The sequence below is a fragment of the Bos taurus genome, chromosome 11 (assembly GCF_002263795.3).
Source record: "Bos taurus isolate L1 Dominette 01449 registration number 42190680 breed Hereford chromosome 11, ARS-UCD2.0, whole genome shotgun sequence".
NCBI lineage: Eukaryota > Metazoa > Chordata > Mammalia > Artiodactyla > Bovidae > Bos > Bos taurus.
Genome location: NC_037338.1, coordinates 15037780 through 15063995, shown reverse-complemented (window position 1 = coordinate 15063995; position 26216 = coordinate 15037780). Strand labels below are relative to the sequence as shown.

Sequence of the window (26216 nt, the reverse complement as noted above, 5' to 3'; positions counted from 1 at the left end):
GAAAAGCTTCTTGGAGGAGGGTAGCTGTATGTGAATCTCAAGACAAGAAGTTCACTATGCAAACTAGAGAAGAAAATCTCCTCCAGGTAAAGGGACTATCAGACAGAAAGGAAAAAATCATGAGAGAATCTAAGATTAAGTAATGAAACAAATGAAATGACTGTAGCATCGCAATATATAAGTTAATAAATTAAACAGTCTTAAAAAGTAGGGAGTACACCACAAAGGTTTGCACATGCTAAGACGCACATTATAGTTTTGACAAGGCAGAAAACAAAGAAAAAGACAAGAGCCATTAACCTTGCTGTCTTCACCACTGTGTATTTTAAACTGCTTTCTAGCTTGTAATTCCTTCCACAGAGCCAAGTAAGACTGTATCAAAATAACATGGACACTGTGAAAGGATACCATTTTATTAGAAAAAGCATGCAGAGGGCTTCCCCCGTGGCTCTGTGGTAAAGAACGCGCCTCTCCAATGCAGGAGACAGGAGATGATTCTGGGTCAGGGAAGACCATACCTGCCGCAGAACAACTAACCCTGTTTGCCACCACAGCTGAGCCTGTGATCTAGAGCCCAGAAACTGAAGCTACTGAGCCATGTGCTGCAACTACTGAAGCCTGTGCACCTAGAGCCAGTGCTCTGCAACAAGAGAGACACCACAAGGAGAAGCCCACACACACACTGAGGAGAAGCCCGCACGCCGCAGTGAGGAGTAGCCCACACCACAGTAGGGGCAGCCCCCGCTCACCGAAACTAGGGAAAGGCCCACGCAGCGATGAAGAACCAGCACAGGCATAAATAAATAAGTAAAAATTGTTTTTTAAAAAAAGCATGCAGAAAATCAAAGTAAAACCTGTTTATCAGAAAAATACTGATATGGTTACTAAGGCCAAAGACTTACTATAAAAATTTTACACTTCATTAATATTCTTAATTTTGAAATTTAAGTTCACATTTTTAAAGAGCTAAGGATATGTTTAGTTACAAATGCAAAGGATGTACCTGTCATATCATGTGTCAAAGGTTCATCGATAGTTTCCAGCAGCTGAACTGAAGACTGCTGCAGGGAGTCGTCCGAGTCACCGGCTGTTGCACCTACATCATCACTCACTGGTCCTTCCTCCATGGCTTCTGCAGCTACTGGAGCCAGCAATTCTCCTGCAGGTGAGAATATCATCACCTTAACTGTTTTAGTAATTAGTAAACAGACACCCAAAACATATTTTTTTCATCTAGTATAGAGAATAGCATGTACACTATACCAATCATAAAAGATTCTGAGGCAAATGAGTCCTTATCTATACAAGGAAATGCTAGGGCCTTCCACTGCATTAACTTCAAATGCTAACTAGTAAAAACATAAAATGTGTGCCTTATGAACAAGGAGTTATTACCATCACTTTAAATACATTAACTCACTTATTCATCAAAATAACAATAGAGATGTTTTTATTATCTTATTTAACAGATGAAAAAAACTGAGGAACAGGGAGTACCTTCCTCAAACGCACCAAGAGAACTTGGAAGCAGCCCACTGCTGGTATTAATAAGGAAGCAGACTAGCTCCCGTATCCCTGCACTTTATAACCTAATTCCTCCATAAACACTTGCATTTATCACAGGTGTCAACATAATTAAACACAGAAGTAATTTGAAAGGGCTGCTACTGCTGAGATGAGACATTTTACACTTTTGAGGGGCACAGTTTCCTTTAATGATTAGTCAAGCATCGACAAGCTCATTTCGATATACCTTATTAAAAATAAATCCTAACAAACCTGCTAAAATATCCTGTAGCATACAAGTTAAGGAATATTGAGCCCAAGCACCACCCCAAGATATATCTCCTCTATTGAAGTCAGTTCCAACCAAAAGTAATAGCAGTCTTTCCAGCTGGGGTTCATTCACAATCTCACATAGATGTATGGTTGGCCTCGTGGCATTCGCAATGCGTGCAAGAACCTGTAATACATTTTATAAAATCACACACTTAAGTAGCTATTACATGTTTTCTCCAAAAATAAAGCACTGAAGTAACTTTTCAATGAGATATGCTTTTGATATCAAAATAACTGTTTGACATGAAATGCCAAGGAAATGTAATTTCATGGATTAAATGTTAAAATCCAGGTAAAAAAAATCTGAGTTGAAAAGTTCAATTTCTACAAACAATGAATATGCTACAGGAAAGCCTTCAGGGCATTAATACAGACTTCACTGCTATAACTTGACACTCATTTGTAGATCACCTATCTTAAAAGAAAAACAGTAGGCTGTACACACATATCCAAGGCTTCCCTTGTGGCTCAGCATTTAAAGAATCGCCTGCAATGCGGGAGACCTGGGTTTGATTCCTGGGTTGGGAAGATCCTCTGGAGAAGGGAAAGGCTACCCACACTCCAGTATTCTGGCCTGGAGAATCCTATGGACTGTATAGTCCCTGTGGTCACAAAGAGTCAGACACGACTGAGCGACTTTCACTTCACTTCACACTATTTACATTTCAAGTCTACATTAATCTAGTTTTAACTAGATCAAAAATGTATAATAGGTCTCATAAAAATAAGTGCCCAAGTATTTCTAAAATCTTTCAAGGCACATTAAAAAAAACTAAACCGCATAAAAGGAAAACCAAAGCACTTTTATTTCTCTTAAAACTCAATTTAAAACTATTTTTTTCTTCATTCTTTTTCTTATTCTCTAAGCCTGTAATTATAAATTAGGCCTATTACTTTACTTACCTTACAAACAAACAATAAGAGATCTGCATGGCATGTAAAATCCATAGAGAGGAGAAACAGGACAAGTTTCTGGACTACTGAAATACAACGTTCATGGGCCAGAGTAAATGGAAGTGGTTCTATCTCTGGACTTTCTTTTGTTGTTGTAACTTCTGTGTCTAAATTAGAACGAGACCACTCTGCTGTCCGACGAAGCCGAATTAAATCCTTAAAGTGCTATACACAGAAATTTACAATATTTAAATCAATGTTTATTGAATGAAAATTCTTTCAATATGAGTTTATTTCTGAGATGAAAATATACACTTAGAAAACACAACTTCTAAAGAACAAGATTTTTAGGCAAACCATAAGCTTCAAAAAGTTCTGACAATATATACCTCTGTCTATTTTAGAATAATGCATCAGGTATCAAATAGAATTTCAGAAAGGAGGAATTCTACAAAAAGGCTCTATTAGGGCAAATTTATTATTTTAAATATTACCAAAACACCCTAAACATAATCTTAAAAGGTGAATGGTAAAGAAACCTATACATACAAAGTATAGAGTATTAATTCATTTCAAATTTTGCTGGAATAATTGTAATCTCATATTTATAGAAACACAATATGCAAACTTGGTTGCTATTGAAACACTATCCCCCAAGTTGAAAAAACGTCATTATTTTTTAAAAAAACTTACTTTAAAAATCACTGAATTTTAATTTTCACTTAGAATGGACACATTAGGAAAACCGTACACATCCTGAATCCTTTTATCATCAATTTACTGGAACACAATCCACTTTAAAGAAAATACGCTACAAAAATACTTTAAGTCCACATTAACCATGTATTTCCTTGAGTTAAAGGAAATACTTCTTTCCCCCCAAAGAAGTACATAGGATAGATTTTTCTGCTGATAAGCAGAATAACATAAAACTTCCTGATCATTATTAAAGATATTTAACTATTCAAATAATTTAAAATATTAATACTAAACGGAAGAGTAACTTTTCTAAGATAATTATGTTAAAAAAAGAAAGATCATACCTTTGAGGTAGCCTGCTTTAATTTTGCTTGTTCTACCAGAAGTTTATATGATGATCCTTTGTTACTCTGTATTTTTTCTTTTTCCATCTGTTCCACCAAAGCCTTCTGTTTTGCTTTTAATAAGTTAAGTTGCTTTAAAGAAAATGTTAATCTTATAGTTAGCAATGTTAAAAACAATAAAATAAGTTATTGTACTTCTCAGAATCCATATGGCAAACTAATGAAACAAGTAAGTTTCTGTGAAGTCTAGTTTTAACTATATTGATTTTTTTTTAAATCACCTATAAAATCCAAATAAAAGATCTCCCCATTCTGTAATTAAGAAGTAACCAATTTCTTATCCATGGAAGAAGAGAAATAAGTGGAATACTTTTTTTATGTAAGCTTCTAATGAGACTGACTGATGGAATGTTTTTAAATAGAGGAAAAGAATTATTTTTAAATATACTAGGAAAATATTTTTACTGTACAAGAGTCCTAGCTTGGCTTTTATGGAAATCTCCTTTAAGAGTAGTATATTTTTTGGTATGTCTATGATTCTTATTAATTAAAAATTTTATTATAACTATACATTCACATGCAGTTATAAAAAATAATGCAGATCCCTTTTACACTTTACCCAATTTTGCCTAACCCATTTTGCCTAACAATAGTAAAATATTACAACAGAGTAATGACATTATTACAATTCACCTAAGTTATTCAGATTTCAATGATCTGAAAAAGCTTCACATCATTTTTCTTGCAAAAGGGCCAACGGTTGCTCATAGTGGAAAAACTCAGAAATAAGTAATTTAGTGCTAAGTCATGCTTTTTAAAAAACCCAAAGCTTTCACAAACTTTCAGAGCATACATGTTTTCATATAAATTCTCATTTCATCTTAAATTAGCTTCCCTGGTGGCTCAGAGAGTACAGAGTCTGACTGGAGAGTGGGAGACCCAGGTTAGATTCCTGGGTCGGGAAGATCCCCTGGAGAAAGAAATGGCAACCCCACTCCAGTATTCTTGCCTGAAAAATCCCATGGATGGAGGAGCCTGTCGGGCTACAGTCCATGGGGTCGCAAAGAGTCAGACACTACTGAACAACTTCACTTTCTTTTTCTTTCATCTTAAATCAATTATACAAATATTTTTAAGAGACATATAAGGCTCTATACTGGATATTAAATATACAGTATATATTTCTATATATACTGTAAGACAGAGAGGAAGATGCATTTATAATAAAGTAGTGGCGTATAAGAATCTGACATCAGCTATAAACTCAGGTTAACAAAAGAATCTCAACAGGAGAATACAATAAATATAATGAAAGGCAAAATACAGGATACATGGGGATATTTTATGGGATCCTAATTTAGAAATCAGGGAAGATCTCCTTTAGAAAGTGAATATGAACTAATTTCTGAAAAGTAAGTTCAATTATCCAAGCAAAATAGAAAACTAAATGTTTGGCAGGGGGAGAGGAAGGGATGGGGGAATAAGCACATATTAAAATAAATCTTGGATGAGAAGACTGGTTGCAGGTGGTCCAGGAACTCAAATTCAATATGGCTAGGCCAAAATTCAAACCTAAAAGTTAGACAGGCAGATGATAGATATGCTAAAGCCATATTAAGGAGTTTTACCATCAGTCAAAGATCACCTGGAAACCACTAACAATTTAGAGGTGGAGTGATATGATCAGGTATGTATCTAAAAGAACCCTCTGGGGCAGCATGAAAAATGAACTGGATTGAGAAAACAAAGGCAGACATGTCTTCTGACTAGGCAACTGATGGCTGCACTTAGAATAGTAGTATCAGAAATGTGAGGAGGTAGACAGCTTAAAAGAACTTGGCAAAAATCTGTGAACTATGTACTGCTGGCATCTTACAAACAAACTCCATCTCAAAAGTGTCAAATAATTTCCCTAAATTAAGTAGTTCATAAGGTCTGATGGGAAGTCTATCTCATACAATGTCTCAAATACAAGCAAAAAAATATCGAAAGTTACCTGTTTATGATGAACTAGCTGCTTTCTTATTTTTCTGGAATATAATCTATCAAGGCTACTGCTGCCTTTGGAAGACCGACTTATGTTCTGGGTGTGCAGATTATTGTTAATGAAACTCCACTGGTTACCTACAGAGCAATGAAAAGTTGTATTAATAATTATGATAAATGTGATTTTAAAGTACTACTCATACCCAGAAAATATAAAATGATAAATGTGTTAATCACAAGAAAGCGGTTTTTGAAAAAAATTAAGGAAACCATCGTAAAGAAACTGCTAAGAACATGTGATCTTATAAAAGTTAACCTAGACCCTAAATGACTTTAAGACCAGGGTTCTCTGTGCTTTCAATCTTTCCATTAAGGTAACAGTCTACTTTTCCCACAACTGTTTAAAATTAATCTTTGTACAATACCACTTTGATAAAGTCGTTCAAATGTAACAATAACAAAATGCTCACTATTGCCTATTTCAAACTCTATGCTTTTATGCAGGTATCAAAAAAAAGGATACTTAAAAATCTGATTTAATGACTGCGAAAATAAGACTGAATAGTTAAAAAACCACGCTGCATAGCTCTACATCTTCTCATTCTGGAATGTGTCCAGACTATTCCATACTGGTCATTCTGTTCACTTCAGGCTTAATCCCACTTGTCACCAATCCTCAATGATTTTTTTCATATCTGCTTAACCTAATAACAGCTTTTTCTGTTCTCTTATTACCCTTTTGTCAAGTCATTCAAATTCTTCAGGCCTTAAAAAAATGTCTTCCACCAATGTGTTTTCATAATACCTGAATGCTATGAATAAAACTAAGGCTTCACATACTATCTGTTATATTCCAACTTTACACACAGTTGCATTTGTGTCTAACTTCTACAGTCTATAACTGAGTAGTGACCTATAGATATTAATATACAGCACAGTTTAAAAAAAAAAAATCCTTGTGCATGAAAAGAATTCCCCGCCCTATTCTCAAACAATGTGTCATAAACAACCGATTTACATATAAAACATCTAAACAGCCCTTTAATAGTATAATCCTAATAATTTTTTAAAATTCCTAATTTTATGGAAATTGTCTGTATTTACATATGATATGTAGCTGCTTCATAAAGTCTTGTTAACTTGGAAAACAAGAAGAAAATAATTTATCTTACACTTTGATTTTCTTTCATTTAAAAAATTTTCTGTGCTTCAAGCTTATGGAGATTACACCTCACAAAAATCTAGGAATTTCTGTATCCTGGCATAAATGTCATTTGCAGTTAATAGAAACATTTTATAACAGTAAATGGAATGACATACTAAATACCATAAAACTACAATAACCCTTCACAGACTTCCTTCTCATTAACTTCACTTATATATATGTTATTCCTGGTAAAGGTAACGAATATCTTACATATATTACATATAGCTGGACTCTCCAGGCCAAAGTCAGTTCTGGAAAAATTGCATATTCATTCAAAATCCCCACCAGCAGATTATTATAAACGTCTGATACCTGTCATAAACCTCTCCCTGTCTTTACCATTCAAAGGTTTCTTTGCAGCTGCTGCTTCATCTTCCACAGTTGCCACATAATCCAGCAACCTGGACACGAGCATAACAACCCAACTGATCATGGGGATATCTAGTACTCCTGTACAGAAATGAAAGGGGGAGAAACAGTCATGTGACCCTAAGAATCCTAATGAAGTCTGGTAAAATAATTATAAAATTAAGATATTTTATAACTCCAAAATACACCATATAACTATCAATACTAATATTTATTTATATTAAGCCTCAAAATTGAAACCTGTGGCCACAAATTGAATAACACATCAAATCTAATGGAAGATTTAACAAATCTTTCATGGTACAAAAACGATTCATAAGTATAATTTGAAATCTAATAGGTAATAACTTACAGAAAACAAGGTATAAGAAACTATTCTTAGACTTAAAGGGGGCTGAAATTTTTTTAAAAAGGTCTCAATTTATAAGTCATATAGTTTCGCACTATGTTTCAGAGTTTTTATTCCAGTAACAATTTTCCTGCTCAAATGAAGCTCATTATCAATAAATAGAACGGCAGTGCTGCCAAAAAACTTAAACGTGAGAGCCGATTTTAATCATGATAGTATAAAAACAACATACACAATAATTTCCAAGTTCAAAATTCACATAAAGAAAAGGTACACATTGAAAAAGCAGTAACCACATGACAGTCAATCACATGAAGGCTGGTCATTCTAAAAAGTCTGTGTCACAAAAATATCAACAAAATGTGCAGCAAAACAAATATTAAAATAAATATTTCAGAGTAGATAGTTTATAAAAAACAGTATTTACAGGAATCTTATGTTTTTACTGAAGAACACTAATTCAAATAATACCTTCTGTCCTCCTATGCATGGGTAACTGTGGCTGAAGAGGTGACAGTAAGTTATCCAACAGATTAAGTAAGCTTTCTAATACTCCACTGTTACTAAGTGATCTCTGACCAATGCAGGAAAGTAACATGAAGACCCTAAAAAGAAAAAACAAAGATACAAACAAAACACTGAGTATGAATCAATTTAACTGTTCATATTCAAAATAATTCACACTGTAATTTAAGAGACTAATGATAGACTATTTGGTTATTAGTAAGATTTATATCTGGAAGCACAATGTTAAAAATAGCTCTTTTTCAGCTATTTGCTTATATTTTCTAAGTTTATCCACAAGAAATCACGTAGAAACAACATTATCACAGACTCAAAAAAAATACGTTTGACACATATAGCAATAGAATCTGATAGGAAATACGTGTAAACACAAATCAATAAACTCCATAGATTTAGTTAGGAAACTGAAGAATACGGTTCAGTTATATCATGTAGAATCTTCTTCAATATGCCCTTCACTGGGCATTGCTCAAACTCTGAAAAGACATGCTTAATTTTTCCACACTCAGTACCCACATACACAACATTTCCAATTTGAACACTGTGGGAATAAATCACTAATAACAAATTATTCCAGCATTTTCTGACCTACCTATCCTGTGGAAAGATGAGAAGCTGCTCGGAATTGTACAATTCCTGAAGAACATTAGAAAGAAACTGGCCCCACCATCTTTCACCACCACAGAGCTGAACAAGTAGAAGACCAGTATGCAACCGTATCTTTGGGGTTCCACTGATGCACAGGTGTTTAAAAAGCTCTTCACAGGCCTGGGCATGGAACGTACTCTGCAAAACTGCAGGAACAGAGTGTCCTATTACAAGAAAGAAAACAGTAAAATTTCCTATTTAAGAGTATGCTGTAGGATCAAAATCAGCATTCCCAGATAGGCTTTCCTCCTTACCAGCAAAATCTGGTCTATTTATTTATTCCTTATATATAGAATTTTAATTGCTAAATATTTGGGGGGGGGGATGGCAATTACATCAATTATACTTGGCACCCCACTCTAGTACTCTTGCCTGGAAAATCCCATGGCGGGGAGAAGCCTGGTAGGCTGCAGTCCATGGGGTCGCTAAGTCAGGCACGACTGAGCGACTTCACTCTCACTTTTCACTTTCATGCACTGGAGAAGGAAATGGTAACCCACTCCAGTGTTCTTGCCTGGAGAATCCCAGGAACAGCGGAGCCTGGTGGGCTGCCGTCTATGGGGTCGCACAGAGTTGGACATGACTGAAGTGACTTAGCAGCAGCATACTTCTTCTATGTGGAGGTAGGTGAATCAGATAGCTCTGTGTGGTGTGTGTGTGTGTGGAGTTAGGTGAATCAGATAGCTGTGTGTGTGTGTGTGTGTGTGTGTGTATTTGGGTGCACACAGTCACAACCATATGTAATGATCAAAAATAGCTCCTGGCTAGAAACTGACAGTTCTGTTAGATTAGCAACTTATTAACAGCTTTCAGTGTTGAATTTTCAAATATTAATTATTATTTTGCCAGGTAACACAATGATGTAGAACATCAATAGCTGAAACTCAAGAAAAAATTAACCATAGACCTATTTAAGAAAAACAAATTAAAAAAAGGGAAAAAAATGAATCAACCTAAAAACGCATTTCAAAAACATATCAGAAAGGATATCAAAATAAACAGTACCCAGTAAATATTAATACATTAAAACATACAAAATCATATCAAATGTATTTCCGGCCTTTTTAAGTACTTAAGCTAAATACAAACCATTGGAAGAGTGAAGAAGGCTGAGCAAAGTGTCCAATAAATATCTGATGATGGTACGTAACTGCTCTGTGGAAGATGTCTGAATTAAATCTTTTGGGTCTGATGTTTCACTCAACATCTTCCTACTTGCACCAAGAGCTACTTTGAGCCTCTGCACTGCATTATGAGCCAAATTTAGTTGAAGCTGTAGCTGGATACAGTCCTGATAGGCAGAAAAAACTCGACTGTCCTCCTCGACTGCCTTGTCTGGCTTTCGCAAAAAGTACTGTGCGTTGTTAGCACTGTTGAGAGGAGGAAGATCAATACTTTGCAAAAGAGTTTCCAGTCGATGACAAGCTAAGTTATACCTATAAGAAAAAAATAAATGAACAAAATAATTCTTGCAATGTTCTCTTTAAAATACATATACGAATACACACAAAAATTAAATCTCTAGAACAAGTTAACATACAACTATTAGAAAGAATTAATCAATTGGTAAATAGTAAAAAAAAAAAAAAATTATTAAATCATATTAATGCATTAAACATTATAACACGCTAGTGTCCTCCTGCTTTTTGCCCTTCTCTATACACTTATGAAAAAGTATTTCTTGACCAAGTATATGCAAGACATTATATAAAATATACAGCTTCAATAAGATTAAAATATACACCAATTTTCTACTAACCTGCACTGTATATCCTCCTGTAGAGCAACCATCATTGCTAAATGCTGGTCAATTTCTGGTTGGTTTGCAGATTCTCCCTCTCCCCTCAGAGGATCATGCATTAATTTCAATTCACTCTCCCAAGGCAAGATATAGGTATGACCATAGTAAAATCCTAATGGAATTTTAGCTCTGGCATTTGTACTTCCATAACGTCCAATGACAGTGATCTGAAATGAAAACTTATAAATATACATACCTACTCATCTACAACAATAAAAATCTGAATCATATATTAAAAAATAATTATAAAAAGATACATATTTTATTAAAGTACAGTTGATCTATACTATTGTGTTCATTTCTGCTGTACAGCAAAGTGATTCACTTATACATACACATACACACTCTTTTTTATATGTTTCCATTATGGTTTACCACAGGATATTGAGTATGGTTCCCTGTGTTATAAGGATACTTTTAAATTATGTCTGAATATTTTCCCTAACTTATCAGAAACAGAGAGAGTGTACCAATTCATCTTCTTGAAGTTCTTTACCTTCATGAATCTGCACACTGGAGGTGGTATCAAATCATGCAGAATTAGTGAATGGGTGCTAATATCAGTTGCCACTACCAATCGCCTCCCGTCAACCTCTTCTCCTAATGTCCAAATGTCAATTGACAAGGAGGCCAAGTCTCCACAAGTGGGAATCAATACATCTGTCAATAGTATTGGTCTGCCAAAATCCAAGGTCACAAATCTCCTTGCTCCTATGAGAGAGAGAGAGCAACGGCTGACATAAAAGACCACGAAAATTAACCACAAGATACACTCAGAAACAATTTGGAACATTTATCTTAAAATATAAAATCAACTTACTAAACTATAGACAATTAAGTTAAAAATTGTCATTCAAAAATTGTCTAAAATTTCCATCTGTATTAAACTCCAAGATCTAAGTTAAAATATATATATAAGAATAAGTTTAAAAAAAGTTAAAAAAAAAAAAAAAAGAATAAGTTACTGTGAAGGCAACCAACTGTACACATAAGCTTATTTTAAAACTTTAAAACCAAAAAAGGTAAATCAGCAAAAACAGAATATAGGTGAACTCAATAAACTACCTATCTGTTCTTCTTTCAGTCATTTGGTCTTTTTTTCCTTCTAATTTCACTATCATCTTTTGGAGCTGCATCTTACATTGTGGTTAAGATGTAAAGGAAAAGTGTACGGCTTAAATCACATGTAGTCATTGCTGCTGCTGCTGCTAAGTCGCCTCAGTTGTGTCCGACTCCGTGCAACCCCATAGACGGCAGCCCAACAGGCTCTGCCATCCCTGGGATCCTCCAGGCAAGAACAGTGGAGTGGGTTGCCATTTCCTTCTCCAATGCGTGAAAGTGAAAGTAAAGTTGCTCAGTCATGTCCGACTCTTAGCGACCCCATGGACTGCAGCCTACCAGGCTCCTCCATCCATGGGATTTTCCAGGCCACAGTACTGGAGTTGGGGTGCCATTGCGTTCTCTGCATGTAGTCATTACTACCACACTAAAAAAATCTCTTACTAAGGCCCTCCAATGGAGACAGATAAAGCTTCTCTCGAACAGTGCTTCCCTCCCATATTGACACATCATTGTCTTGTCAGCTCAGTACCAGATGAAGCAGAAGGCTTACTATTAAGGGCCACACTGAAGAGGGAGCACGTCTTCTCTGTGTGAGCTCATATTAACGAAAGGCAACAATGAGCTGAGAGGAGAGCAGATTTGCATCTCACATACATTTCAGGAATAAGGTCAATTACTGAAACAGTAGGCAGAATCATTAATAAAAATCCTAATTATTTTTCTTCTTTATTGGCTTGGGGGCCAGATAGCAATCTTACTAGTTACACTATATGGTGAAGGAACCCAACTAAATTTAATAGGACTAGTAATATCTCCACAGAGCCGTTTTATGGAAAACCAGGGAGTTATCAATAATTTTTCCTAAACAGCTAAGACTACTGAATGAAAAACATAATTCTCCCCTTTAGGGGGCTAACATGCCATCATCAACCCCATAGATAAAAAACCAAATCATAGTGTAAACAACTGCTAACACTTCGTAAGACTGGACACATAAGACTGGATGATAAATTTCACTCTAAATGCCACAAACACTAATGCTGCTACCAATGAATGGTTAGTTGGGCAGAAAACACCATTAACATTTTTTTAAAAACTCTTCCAAAGAGGAAACAACCCACTGCAATAAAGCAAATATGGTTCAACTCTTCATATAGTGAAAACTAATACAGTACTCACTATCTTCACATTACTTACCCTGGCTGATTCATGTCAATGTATGGCAAAAACCACCACAATCCTGCAATTAGCCTAATTAGCCTCCAATTATAAAGAATAAATTAATTAAAACACACACACACACACACACACACACACACACACACACAACAAGGATTTTGTTAAGTTCTGCTGCTGCTCAAGCCCAGAAATAACAGCTGGTAGGATAATAAGGGAAACATTTCCTACAGTGTATTAGTAAACATGCTCTAACGGAAAGCACCTATCCTGATCATAGGTCTCTAGCAATATAAGCATGGTAGAGGCCTAAGTAAAATCTTAGTTCTCCAGAGACCATGAAATGTTCATCCTACTTAGTTACTATCATTAGCAGTAACTCTGTCAGCTATTCTCAAAAAAATGGTTCCACGATTAGAACCATGAGACTAATGCTAGCCTTAGAAATACCTCTTTAAGCATAATTTTTAGTGTAATTGTAACTGAGCAGCTACAATGAAGGCAGATATTTATGTCAACCATAGCCCAAGAGGTAAGATTCTTATACAGATCAAACCCACTGTTTGGACAGAATGAATGAAACTACTCAGCAGCACACTTCCATTCAACTTCATCAGTACAGAACTTGAGTCTTAATGTAATGCATACTCTTGGTAAAAAAGCACTTTCCTCAGAGCAGACGTGATTTATTTCCACAGAAAAATCAAACTACAAAATACTGTCTTCCAAGAACCAACAGACAAAGTAAAAAAATATATATTTTAAGAAAATAAAAGATTACCTGAATGCATTCGCTCTATAATAATGGACTGGTGAGGTGGAGGTTGAAGAAAATGTGAAGCGTGAGAAATTGCAAGGGCTAGACCAGAACCAAGTGGATTCTAGAAAAGAAAAAAGTATAATTCTATATTGATATCACTCTTGCTCTATAAAAACTAATAACCATAAAATGAAGTTAATAAGTCTCATTTCCTGATGTACATTCTGCAATATTTTATAAAATAATCTAATTTGCCTTCTAAAGTTAGCGTATACATAAAAATATTTTTAAATGTCTAAGCGAACACCTATTTAAAATATAGTAATTTACCATTCTGGACTTGTTGGAATTTTTGTTATGTGCAGCAAGATTGACTGTTGGGGGATCAATAACTGAGCCTGGGAAAAGCTGTGCAAGTTCGGCATTAATCACAACGGAAACTGCTTCATTGGGTGGGGTAAGTGGTGGAGTCATAAAAAGTGGTGTTGTTTTTGGAGTGGGTGGAATAACATCAGATGGATGAATGAAGAATCCAGGGGCTGCCACTGGGTTGGAAGGCACAGAGCTGTGAACAGGACCTGCTGCTGATGCTGCGGATGCTGCTGCAGCTGCTGCAGCTGTTGTCTGATGTAACTTGGCTTCCAGCTTTGCTTTCTGTAAAAGAAGTAAGAGCAACAAATATAGACTAACCCTGCCTACCTAATCTGTGGGGAACACTATACGGCATATATTATGAAAATAAACATGATTAACTGGATCCTAGTGCAATAAATATGAAATTAAGTAAGAAAAATTGACTCAATATGAATGGAATACTTCTATGTTGCATATATATCTCCTTAAAAATCTAATATTAAAGTTCCTGAGTATTTCGGCAGTAGGACTTTCTCAAAGCAAAGGTGGAAAAGAAGAGCAATTAACATAAATAAGGAAACAAAATTCTTCTCAAAACAAAATATTAACAGGAAGGGGATTCTCATGTTGCCTAACCTGACACAATCTGTCACTAGGAATTGTATATAGTCCACAACAAAATCTCCAAAACATGCTATTATTACTAAATTTTAATTCACATTCATTTAGTGTCTTTAAATGTTTTAGGTTTTACAATCCATAAAAATAGTAACTGTTAACACTTACATTTGACCAAGAATATTTATAAATAGAATAAAGAATGGATTTTAAAGATTACAAAGAAAATATGAATTATATTCCCCAAGATATGAAATATAAAATGCATTTAAATAATTTTTTAAAATTTAAGTATATCATGAAGATGTTACCTCAATTTTTGCAGAAAATGGTTATCTCAGATCAGTCAACCTAATTTCCTTTATGAAAATAACAGTCATTTTTACAGTACTTTTTCAGCTTTTGAAGTTTAGAGACAGCATGAACAAAGAGCCAAATAGTCTCCAACCTGTTGCTGAAGCTTCAAAAGCTGCTGCTGTTTCTCTTGCAGCACCTGTAGCTGTTGCTCGGCTGAAGCCATTGCATGAGAGAGAGACTGCAAAGCTACCTGGGCTGCTGAACTCAGGGCTGTCGAAGCTTCCCCAACTGTCCCAGATGATAGTCCACCTACTGCAGGAGTAACCCCGAAGGAACTCACTGGCATTAAGACAAAGGGGGAAAAACAGGATAAAGAAAAGGCTCACAGAGAAACATGTACAAAAGCACACTACTTCGACACTAAACAACACTTAATTTTCATTTAAAAAATAAAAATCTTGAGAGGAAATCTTAATGGTAAAACTATATTGATAATAATAGTATTCAAGTATAAGGGATCCAAGAATGACTTCTTAATCAAAGAAAATTAGTATACTTTTAAGTTTAAAAATACTTTTAGCCTGAAGACATTTCATTTAATATGGCTAAAATGAAAATAAAAAACAATAATCTTATACAGTTTGAGCATGAGAAATAAACTGATGTTTGCTTTACTAAGATTTCCTACAGAAACAACTTCTTCTTCTCCCTTCTTCTCCCTCCCCTAAAAAGCTAAAAAAAAAAAAACCAAAAACCTTTCAATTATAAGAACATCGTTTAACAAGACTGATGACACCGATTTCCTCATTTTATAGCACAGCCTAATAAGAGAATCTGGCCCACATACAATATGTAAAGCAGTGTTTCCTCAGAACATGAACAGGAAGAGAAACATGTCCTACGCACAAATAAGTCTGGCACACACTGCTTACCCATGAATACTACCATTTTTAAAGATCTATAAAATTACACAAGTTTAAAATATTTTTACTCCCCTTTTCAACATTATTTAAATATGTATTATAGAAGAATTTTTTTCCCATTAAATATTTAACAGTGTCCGTGTAAAACATTTTGAGAAAAGCTGAGATAAAAATTTAATTTCATAAACTCACACAATCTTCAACAAAAGAGGCAAGAACATACATGCAATGGAGAAAAGACAGTCTCTTCAGCAAGCTGTACTGGGAAAGCTGGACAGTCACATGTAAATCAATGAAGTTAGAACACACCCTCACATCATACACAAAAATAAACTCAAAATGGCTTAAAGACTTAAATATAAGACATAACACCGTAAAACTCCCATAAGAGAACATAGGCAAAACATTCTACAGATAAATAGATATAAATCACACCAATGTTTTCTTAGGTCAATCTCCCAAGGCAACAGAAATAAAAGCAAAAATCAACAAATGGGACCTAATCAAACTCACAGGCAGAGCAAAGAATACTATAAACAAAACAAAAAGACAATGTATGGATTGGGAGAAAATATTTGGGAAAATGCGACCAGCAAGGGCTTAATATCCAAAATATACAAACAGTTCATACAACCCAACAATAAAAAAAACAAACAGCCCAACTGAAAAATGGGCAGCAACCTAAATATAAGAAGACATACAGAGGGCCAATGGACACGTGGAAAGATGCTCAACACCACTAATTATTAAGAGAAGTGTAGAACAAAACTACAACAAGCCATTGCCTCACACTGGTCAGAATGGCCTAATTAAAAAGTCTACAAGCAACAAATGCTGGAGAGAGGGTGGACAAGAGGAAACCCACCTACGCTGTTGGTGGGAATGTAAGTTGATACAGTCACTACTGAAAACAATATGTAGGTTCCTTAAAAAACTAAAAATAGAACTTCCATATGATTCAGCAATCCCACTCCTGGGAATATAACCAGAGAAAGCTTTGACTCAAAAAAACATACATGTACCCCAATGTTCACTGCTGCACAATTTATAATAGCCAAATCAAGGAAGCAATCTAAGTGCCCATCAAAAGATGGATAGATAAAGATGTGGTATACATATATAATGGGATACTACACGGCCATGAAAAAGAATGAAACAATGCCATTTGCGGCAACATGGATGAACTTGGAAATTATTATGTTAAGTGAAATAAGTCAGAATGAGAAAGACTCACTTATATGGAGGAAAGACAACTGCTACAATAATAGGAAATGTAGAAGTTACCCTGTAGGGCTAAAACCTTAGTGGTAGAACTAGAATTAGAAACAAGGGCCATGTGAAATCAAATATAACATGAGGCACAGTGCTAAGTAAGGAACTTAACTCACTCAAACTTTGCAATGGCCCATGAGTAGGTAATACTGTTACCCTATTTCACAGGTAATGTATCTAAAACTGAGGGAGAGACACAGAAAAAATTAACATAACATTTTAAATCCACAATATCCCAATAAATATAAGTAAGTAAAACTGAGGGAAGTAATTTGCTCATAAATATTTGAAAAGTAGGACGGGGGAGGTAATCTAACAGCATATCTTGACATTTAACAATGAATATGGTATGCCAGAATTCAAATAAACTATTTTTTTAAACTAAGTTATAATCACAAGATAGAAATAACAACAAAACTGTGCATAGCCTCTTAGAACAAAAAATTTCCTCTATTAAAAAAAAAAGGTCACTACACTGAAGCCATTCGATACCTCATATACCATGCACAAATTCAACTATATGAGTTTGGTCAAAGAAAACGCAGTCATATCTCATACAAGCTGTGTGTCCCAAAATAAAATCTACTTGCTCCACCAACTGTTCCACCAAAGCAACAGAAGTTCACTCCAACTCTAGAGGGAAAATTATTAGACTTACTGAAGCATTTATGTTGGCCTTGTACTTTGGGGATAATTTAAATGACTTTCAATATTAACCATGTATACTTTAGCCTTCTACTGACTTTAATGCCCAAATAATATTCAAAGGAAAATGAGGTAAATCATGAGAAACACATAAAAGACAAACAATCCAAGAAAATGTCATTCTGCTACTACAAGAGCAAAGAAAAAAATAAAGAGAAATGAAAATGAAATTATGAGATAAATCCAAATGAATACTGAACACAAAAATTATAACAATAACCATGAGAATTAAAATAATATAAAATTAAGGTATGAAGTCATATTGCCATATAACTCAGAAAAGTGATTAAATAATGTTCAACATATTTGCACCATTTGGGGAAAAAAGTAACTGGATTTCTGGATATCAAGGATACATGTATATTATGCTCTCTGGGATAACTGCTAAAAATAATAAAAAGAAGAAAAATAGCTCAGTAAAAATAGAATCACCAATAAAATGGAAACAGGGAAAAAAAGAAACATCTAATAGGCAAGATGAGAAATCTAACAGAATATATAAAATACATGGCAGATTTGAATACAAATATATTAGCAATTATATTAAATGTAAATAAGCTAAATACTCCAATTGAAAGAACGGGACAAAAAAGGTTAAGTACATTCTGCTTATAAAAGACGTATTTAAAATAAGGAGATTCTGCAAAGTAAAAGTAAAAACATATACCATACAAATAGTAACCTAAAGAAAGCTGATGACTAGTAGAGAAATATCAAAAGAAGTAATTTTAGGAAAATCAATGCTACAGAGAGATAATACCTAACAATAAAAGATTCAATTCATGAGAAAGATACAACCATTCTAAATTTGTATGGCAGCTTCAAAATGCATAAAACAAAAACTGTTGAAACCAAAAACAGACAAATCCAAAAGTATAATGACAAGAAATTAACATGCTGATCTTATTAACTCCAAAAAAAAAAAAAGAAACAGATAAAATAATCAATAAAGAGATAATTTGAAGAACACAATTAGCCAACTGTATATCCAAGTGGATATACAGAGTACACTTCACCAAGCACAGACTAAACATTACGGGTGAATGTAACAATCATAACATGGAATTTCAACGGCTGACCAAAAAATACATAAATGCAATTCTATACCACACAGACCTTACTCAACCAGTGTTTAGGAACATGTAGCTAAGAAGTTATGAAAGTGAAAGTTAGTTGCTCAGTTGTGTCCGACTCTGCAACCAACCAGGCTCTTCAGAACACGGGATTTCTCAGACAAGAACACTGGAGTGGGCTGCCATTCCCTTCTCCAGGGTATCTTCCCGACTCAGGGATCGAACCCAGGTCTCCAGCACTGCAAGGCAGATTCTTTACTGTCTGAGCCACCAAGGAAGCTGAGCTAAGAGGTTATACAAAAAACAAATAAAAAGCTAGAAATGATTACTCTAAAAAAGTTAGGACAACATTTACCTTCTTCAAAGAGTGAGGGAAAAATAAATTGAAGTGGGCATAAAGAAATCTGTTTACAGAGTACTGGAAATGTTGTTTCTTGACCTGGTAGTCATACGGGCGGTTTGTGTTGTGATAAATTGCTTCCCTATACAATTGTTCAGAGAAGGCGATGGCACCCCACTCCAGTACTCTTGCCTAGAAAATCCCATGGATGGAGGAGCCTGGTAGGCTGCAGTCCATGGGGTCGCAAAGAGTTGGACACGACTGAGCAACTTCACTTTCACTTTTCACTTTCATGCATTGGAGAAAGAAATGGCAACCCACTCCAGTGTTCTTGCCTGGAGAATCCCAGGGACGAGGGAGCCTGTTGGGCTGCCATCTATGGGGTCATACAGAGTTGGACACGACTGAAGAGACTTAACAGCTTAGCAGCAGCATACAATTGTTTACTGCACTTATCTGTATGAGTATTATATTTCACAATTAACATGTTTCAAAATAAAAGGAGACAGAAGCTGAGAGACTACACTCATCTTCTAGCACCTTATGATCACAACTCAGGACTTTGTCTTAAAATTTAATAAAATCCCTCTGCTGGCAACAGTTTTGATCTGAGTGCAATACAAAGTTGAATTCTTATAAAAGCATAGACTACTTTTGGAATGACAAGAAACTGGTCCTATTATTTGTTTTGCAAAAGAAATGGGTAGGAATGTGAAGGAATAATTTTTTCAAATCACATCTTTTGTTTTAAAATATTACTGAATATTTTAAATATTCTGTTTTAAAATATTGTCTGAAAATATTACTTATCCAAATACATCAACTTTCTTAAAATAAAAAAATTAATTTCATGACAGTTCCAAAGAAAAAAGCCTGATTTAAAAAACTAAAGAGTTCTCAGACTCCCTGGTGGTCCTATGGTCAAGATTCTGTGCTTACACTGTGGAGGGCATGGGTTTGATCCCTGGGCTGGGAACTAAGATTCTGCGGCCAATCAATCAATAAATCAATATATAAAACAAAACTAAATAATTTTCTGGAAGTTTATTTTCTTGTTATGACATGTTTCCACACCACGCTAAATGTTTAAGTTTCTATAAAATGACTGTAATAGTCCAAGAAAACAAACATAAGTAGATAATGACCCTTCTGGCATCTCCACGTAAAAGAAATATAAAATTTTATTTTAAAATGAAAACACTCAGCTAGATAAGTCATGAATTTCACTTAGTGGTTACTTCCACAATTGCAAGAAATATGATTCTGAATAAAAAGGCACTCAAACAACTGTTAAGCTCCCTTTAAAACATGCTGCCATTCTGGACCCAAGTGCAAGATTAAATTTTTCATGACTTTCATGACTTCTCAAGCAACTATTTTTACTTTCTAAAGAAACAAAGACATTCACAAAAAAAACACAAACAGTAGAATTCTTTCAAGACAATATTCAAAACCACATCTGTGACTATAATACAAATATAAAACATATTCCAATATTTTAATTACAAAAACTTCAATTATTTGTGCCCAGACAGAAATATGTGTGAATAAACACATATCTTACAACATAAAGAAAAAAAACAAAGGAAAAAAGATGTAAAAAATAAACAAGTTGTCATCAATCATTCATTTAAAGCAACACCACCACCATAGATTCAAACACACAAATAACAGGTTCATGTATCCAAAGTTGTTTTAAACTAGCTGAAAAAATAGTTTTCCCTCTTCACTCATCTCAAACTTCTCAAAGACACTAACAAATATACTTTTAACTTGAAGTGCAAGAAATAACACCATGATATGAACACTGCACACAAGCCTGGCCGACAGCTGATGACTACTGCAGATGGATAATGAAAAGAACGTTTATTGTACTCTTCCTAACTTTACTTTTATCATGTGTGATATTTTCCAAATTGAAATGTTTCTAAAATTCCACACACATAAAAGCAAAAAGATTTAACATAGGGTTCTAGAAGGTAGGGGCAACAACCCATGAATAGACTTAGAAAAGATCTGAAACTGCTTATGATTTTTCCTCACAATCTCCCTCCAACCAATAAGTTTCTACTTCACACAACAGTAAAGGCGTTTTACAGATAATATAAACAGATATATAAACACTTATATATCACTTTATTGCAACATAAAATATGTAACAAAAACTGTGTGTAAGAGAAGGTACATACCAGTAAACGTACTTGCATCATCCCTCTCTATTCTTGTTCCATCACTAGTTGACACACAAGAAAAGTGCAGAGGCTCAACTTCTAGAAGTCCAGTGAGAGATGTGAAACTACCTTCAGCAGCGGTGCCACTACTAACCTTCCCATTTCCTAATACAAAGGAGAGACAAGTTTGATAAAGGGTGAATTAATCTTAACAAGGCAACAGTCATAGTGAGAATTATAGCCACCACTTCAATTTTAACTACAAAGATGTATAAATGCACAAACCTTACACAGGGCTTCAACAATGGACATGGTATTAAGAAAACTCACAAACAGGAGGTACTACTTGTCTCTGTACTACAGAAGCAGAGTTGTACAGAAGCAACCACTAACCAGAGGCATACACATTAATAAGAAACTAGAACAAGTGATTTAGATTTTAAACGAGGAACAGAAAACAAAAGAAAAATAAATATTTTAAATGGGGAAAAAATAAGAGAGCTACTTAGATTTAATGCAAAATAATCAGAATATATCCTATGATATCAAGTGTATAAATGACACTAAATTAAAACTAAAAAAATACTCTCAAGATATTAGCAAGATTATATTCTAGAATGAGATATACTGCTTTATAATCATAAAAATAAGTTAGCACATGTAGCAGTAAGAAAAAAAATCAAATGGTCACATCTATGCAAACCATAAAATGACAGAAGACTGGATGGAAGAACACAAAAGAATTAAGAGTGTATATGGTACCAGGGGAGGAAAAGTGTCATTTAGTACTTGTCAAATTTTCTAAAATCAGAGCAATACTTTTAAATAGAATTCTTTATCAGACAAAGTAAAACAGAAGGAGAAGATGGAAAGAATGGAGACACAGAAAAAAACCTGAAGGAATAAATTAAACACCAAGACTAAACTATCAAAACCTTATTCTCCAACATCCATTTGTGCCCAGCCCAGGACCTGATACATGTATTAAAAAACAGTAATAACAATTTACTGAGCACTTATTCAGTAGAAGACATTGCAGATACAAGAGAAAAATGACAGGCCCCAGTTTTCATGAAATTCATATTCTATTCAAAGTTACCAGATATGACACAAATAATTATGCAATTGAACCTTAAAAAAAAAAAAGTGCTACACTTTACTTAGAAGTTCACAGGACAAATAAGTCAAGGGGAAATCAATCTAAGTGAATAGGCAATAAAATACTTCCATGATGAGGTGAAGAGATTCATGTGAAGAATAAAAGATTTTTACGGATCTACTCCAATGAGGCAGAGGAACCCAGGCAGAAGAAATGACATGAGTAAAATCTCTTCAGTAGAAAGGACCATGGCACATTAGAGGAACTGAAAGAAAAATGTGCCTACTGGAACATTTCTCAATCCTAAAATCTCTCTACACATCTTTAAAATAATTAAAAGAACTCAAAAATTGAGCTTTCCTTTATATTGTTTGTATATATAGATTTATAAAAGTAGAGATTTTAAGAAGAGAATATATTAAACATTAATTCACATAATAGTAATAAATTAATCTGATTAGATATAACATCTTTCATTTTTGATGAAAAAAATCACTGTCTTCTAAAACAAAAATAACTTAAATGAGAAGGGTAGCAAAGTCTTACATTTTTGCAAATCTCTTTAATATGTGGCTTATCAAAGGAAGCTGGATTTGCCTATCTGGATCCAATCTACAACAGTATGATGCTTTGGCAGAAATATATGAAAAAAAAACTTGACAAAGAATATATGTAGTTAGAAAAGAAAGGAATATTAATAAAGTATTAAATATTCAAAAATTTGAAAAGTGCCAGTTTAGGATTAATTGCAATATAGAATCTGAAATCTTGAAAAAGACATTCTCAAACTCTGCTACAGCAAGATTAGTTGGTCTAGCTTATTCTTTTAAGGAATCTTCTGTCCAAGTATGATGATGACTCACCACGCATCAATCATTTGGAAAATACTGGTTCATTACTATATACAGATCTTCTAAAAGTTAATACACTTCCTTATATAATATCAGAAAATGACACTAACTAATAACATAGCCCATCAGAAAAGTCATTATGTATTGAGAAGCTGTCAAGCTCTCCTTGGAGGACAAAAGTTTTCCAAAATTCTAATCTTTGCTTAAAAGTTCTACTTCTAACATTGACAACAAATAACTATCAATTGGATGGATACTGACATACTTTTTAAATTCCTTTTTGAGAAAATACCTGCCAAATAATCCAATCTGAATGAACACATTTTGTTTCTCATTCTTGCAAATAAAAATGGCATTCCATGAAATAAGCAACAAAAGTTTATAGCTGTAACAACTATACAAGTTCATTTTCTTGAAACAACCATGGTTCTTCAGTATGCAGCAGAAGTGTTTCATGCACACTTCCCATTTCAAAACAGAATATTTAAAAGATGTGTACTCCTGAGTTCAAAACTGAATAAAAATAGTGATTTTAACTATTTCATCAAAAATATTTCTAAGTAAAACCATCATGCTTCTGACTCTTAAGTGTATGGGGAAGATCATCATGCTTTCAAACAATCAGTACAAAAATCTATGCAGTGAAAAGGGCAGATAGGAAAACAGTAGATCCACGGACTCCCTGAAAAGATTCAGGGACCCTGAGAGAGCCTATGGACAACACTTTGAGAATCACAGGACCACAAAAAGAAAACTAACAGGGGAAGGGAAAAAGTCAGATCATACTAGATCATCTATGCTATATTACAGACTTTGGATGGTACAATCTTGGGAAGACATGAAAAATATCTTAAGAAGAGAGAGTAATCAGATCAGGTTTACATTAAAAAATGACTGCAATCATTGCACTGTAAAGTATGAACAGAAGTTTGAGCCAAGAACAGATGCAGAATAACCAGTTGGAAAGTTATTTTTTAGTCCAGGTTCAAGACGACTGTGACCTGGACAATAATCTTGTGATTGTGAGACGTAAGAGAATGGGCAAATTGTAAATACAGGTTGGTGGAAAAATAGATAGGATCAGATGGTAGCCCCAATGTGGAGGATGAGAAAGAGAGGATACAGTTCACATTTCTGTTTTGTGCCACAGATGCCATTAACTGAAAAAGGAAATGCTGCAGAAGGTCTGATGGTGAAGAATAAAAAACTGAGACATTCGTATGGAGATGAATAGTCATTTTACAATGAATATGGCTGCTCTTGTGTATTTAACCAACCCCCTGGCTTGGCCTGAGCTTTATGGTCTTCTCTTTACAGTTTCTCTGTAACAAATTTCATTCTATCCTAAAGTGTACAGGAAGCATGTATAGGTCTAGTTCTAACCCCGCCTCTGAGGTCTACTCATAATTTGACATGTCACTTAGACACACACTGGCATGAGGTAATCAGAGCCTAAGTCATCAAACAGAGTAATTCATTAAAAAGCAAGAAGACCAGATGTATAATCTCTTTCATTAAAAATGCTCATAAACACATGTAGCAAACAAGTCTAAATAGCTAAACATTCTGTTAACAACGGTAACCTAAGAGAATAGAGAGGTTAAAGTTGAGATATTTTGCATTTTATTTCTGTATTTTATTTTTCTCTTTTGCTTTTTTCACAATTCATAACTAAATTTAAACAAAACTGAGACTAACCCCCCAACTTACTTAAATTTAACATGGTAATTATCATGTTTACAAGTAAATTTTTTAACATTTTGGTTTACTAGTAACACTTGTAATAAGTTCAATAAGATGGAAGAAAACAAAAAATAAAGTGATCATTGTCCTAACAAAAACAGAAAAACACCAAACTCTAGCATCTGAAGAGATTATACAAATAGTGTTATATATTCAGTCCTAAACGCACATTCTTTAGAAGTGCATCCAAGAATACATGTAACACTGTGTACCACGTTTACCTCAGAACAGTATGACAGATGCAGAAAATTATTTTTTCTTTCTGCATCTTTGCTTACTAAAAAAGCATATATTAATTTTATTTTCTTTAATATGAAATATTTCCAAATAAAATTGGAAAGACTACAGCAAATAAACAAATTTTAGTCTATTAACATTAAAGTCATACTAACGTAATGAAACACACACACAAAAAAAAACAAACAAAAAAACCCAAGTTTGCAACCCTGTGAAAAAGAACATCAATATTTTTTGATGGGGGAGTTGAGAAACAAAGCAAATACTTTAATGATTCACAGACACAAAAGTTAAGTTCCAGAAACTTTTAGTTCCCAAAGACAGAACGGAATAACTACAATCTACTAAAAATCGATGGTATCTTAAACCCAAGATAAAAAATTCAGAAATTCCTTTAATCAAACATTTTACTACCTGAAAGGACATCTGACAAATCAATTTCATCAGACTGGACACCAATGCTGCTGTTGTACACATTTTTACAAGAAGAGCCACTCATCTCCAAATCAAAGAGGACTGGATCAAATGGTGAACTATACAATCCGTATCTGAAAGATAAAACAAGGTCCTAGCGATTTTCCTGTCAGTCATCTAATTAATAAATTATCTATTTACGTAGCTTTAGGACTTCCCTGGTGGCTCAGACGGTAGAGCATCTGCCTAAAATGTGGGAAACCTGGGTTCAGTCCCTGAGTCAGGAAGATCTCCTGGAGAAGTAAATGGCAAGCCACTCCAGTATTCCTGCCCGGAAAATTCCATGGAGGGAGGAGCCTGGTAGGCTACAGTCCATGGGGTCGGAAAGAGTCAGACACGACTGAGAGACTTCACTTCAAAAGCAGTTTTTACACAGGGCAGAAGGAGACACTAACCACAC

General features: G+C 34.4%; 1 protein-coding gene across 9 annotated transcripts in view; it reads right to left on the bottom strand.

The window, feature by feature from the left end:
* Positions 1-26216, bottom strand: part of BIRC6 (baculoviral IAP repeat containing 6) — a 213632-nt gene that overhangs the window by 110777 nt on the left and 76639 nt on the right. For 4 of the 9 annotated variants that reach the window (XR_003037059.2, XM_024998841.2, XM_024998844.2 and 1 more), the window contains 16 exons: positions 25757-25890; positions 21431-21577; positions 15080-15267; positions 13990-14313; positions 13681-13780; positions 11158-11372; positions 10620-10828; positions 9950-10296; positions 8805-9024; positions 8159-8292; positions 7282-7419; positions 5773-5900; positions 3777-3908; positions 2743-2958; positions 1780-1963; positions 1004-1159 (listed from right to left, as the gene is read on the bottom strand). Coding sequence is in view for 8 of the 9 variants with exons in the window: in XM_024998841.2 (XP_024854609.1) it covers positions 1004-1159; positions 1780-1963; positions 2743-2958; positions 3777-3908; positions 5773-5900; positions 7282-7419; positions 8159-8292; positions 8805-9024; positions 9950-10296; positions 10620-10828; positions 11158-11372; positions 13681-13780; positions 13990-14313; positions 15080-15267; positions 21431-21577; positions 25757-25890 (2972 nt within the window). In the remaining variant the exon portion in view is untranslated. 9 annotated transcript variants of the gene reach the window in all.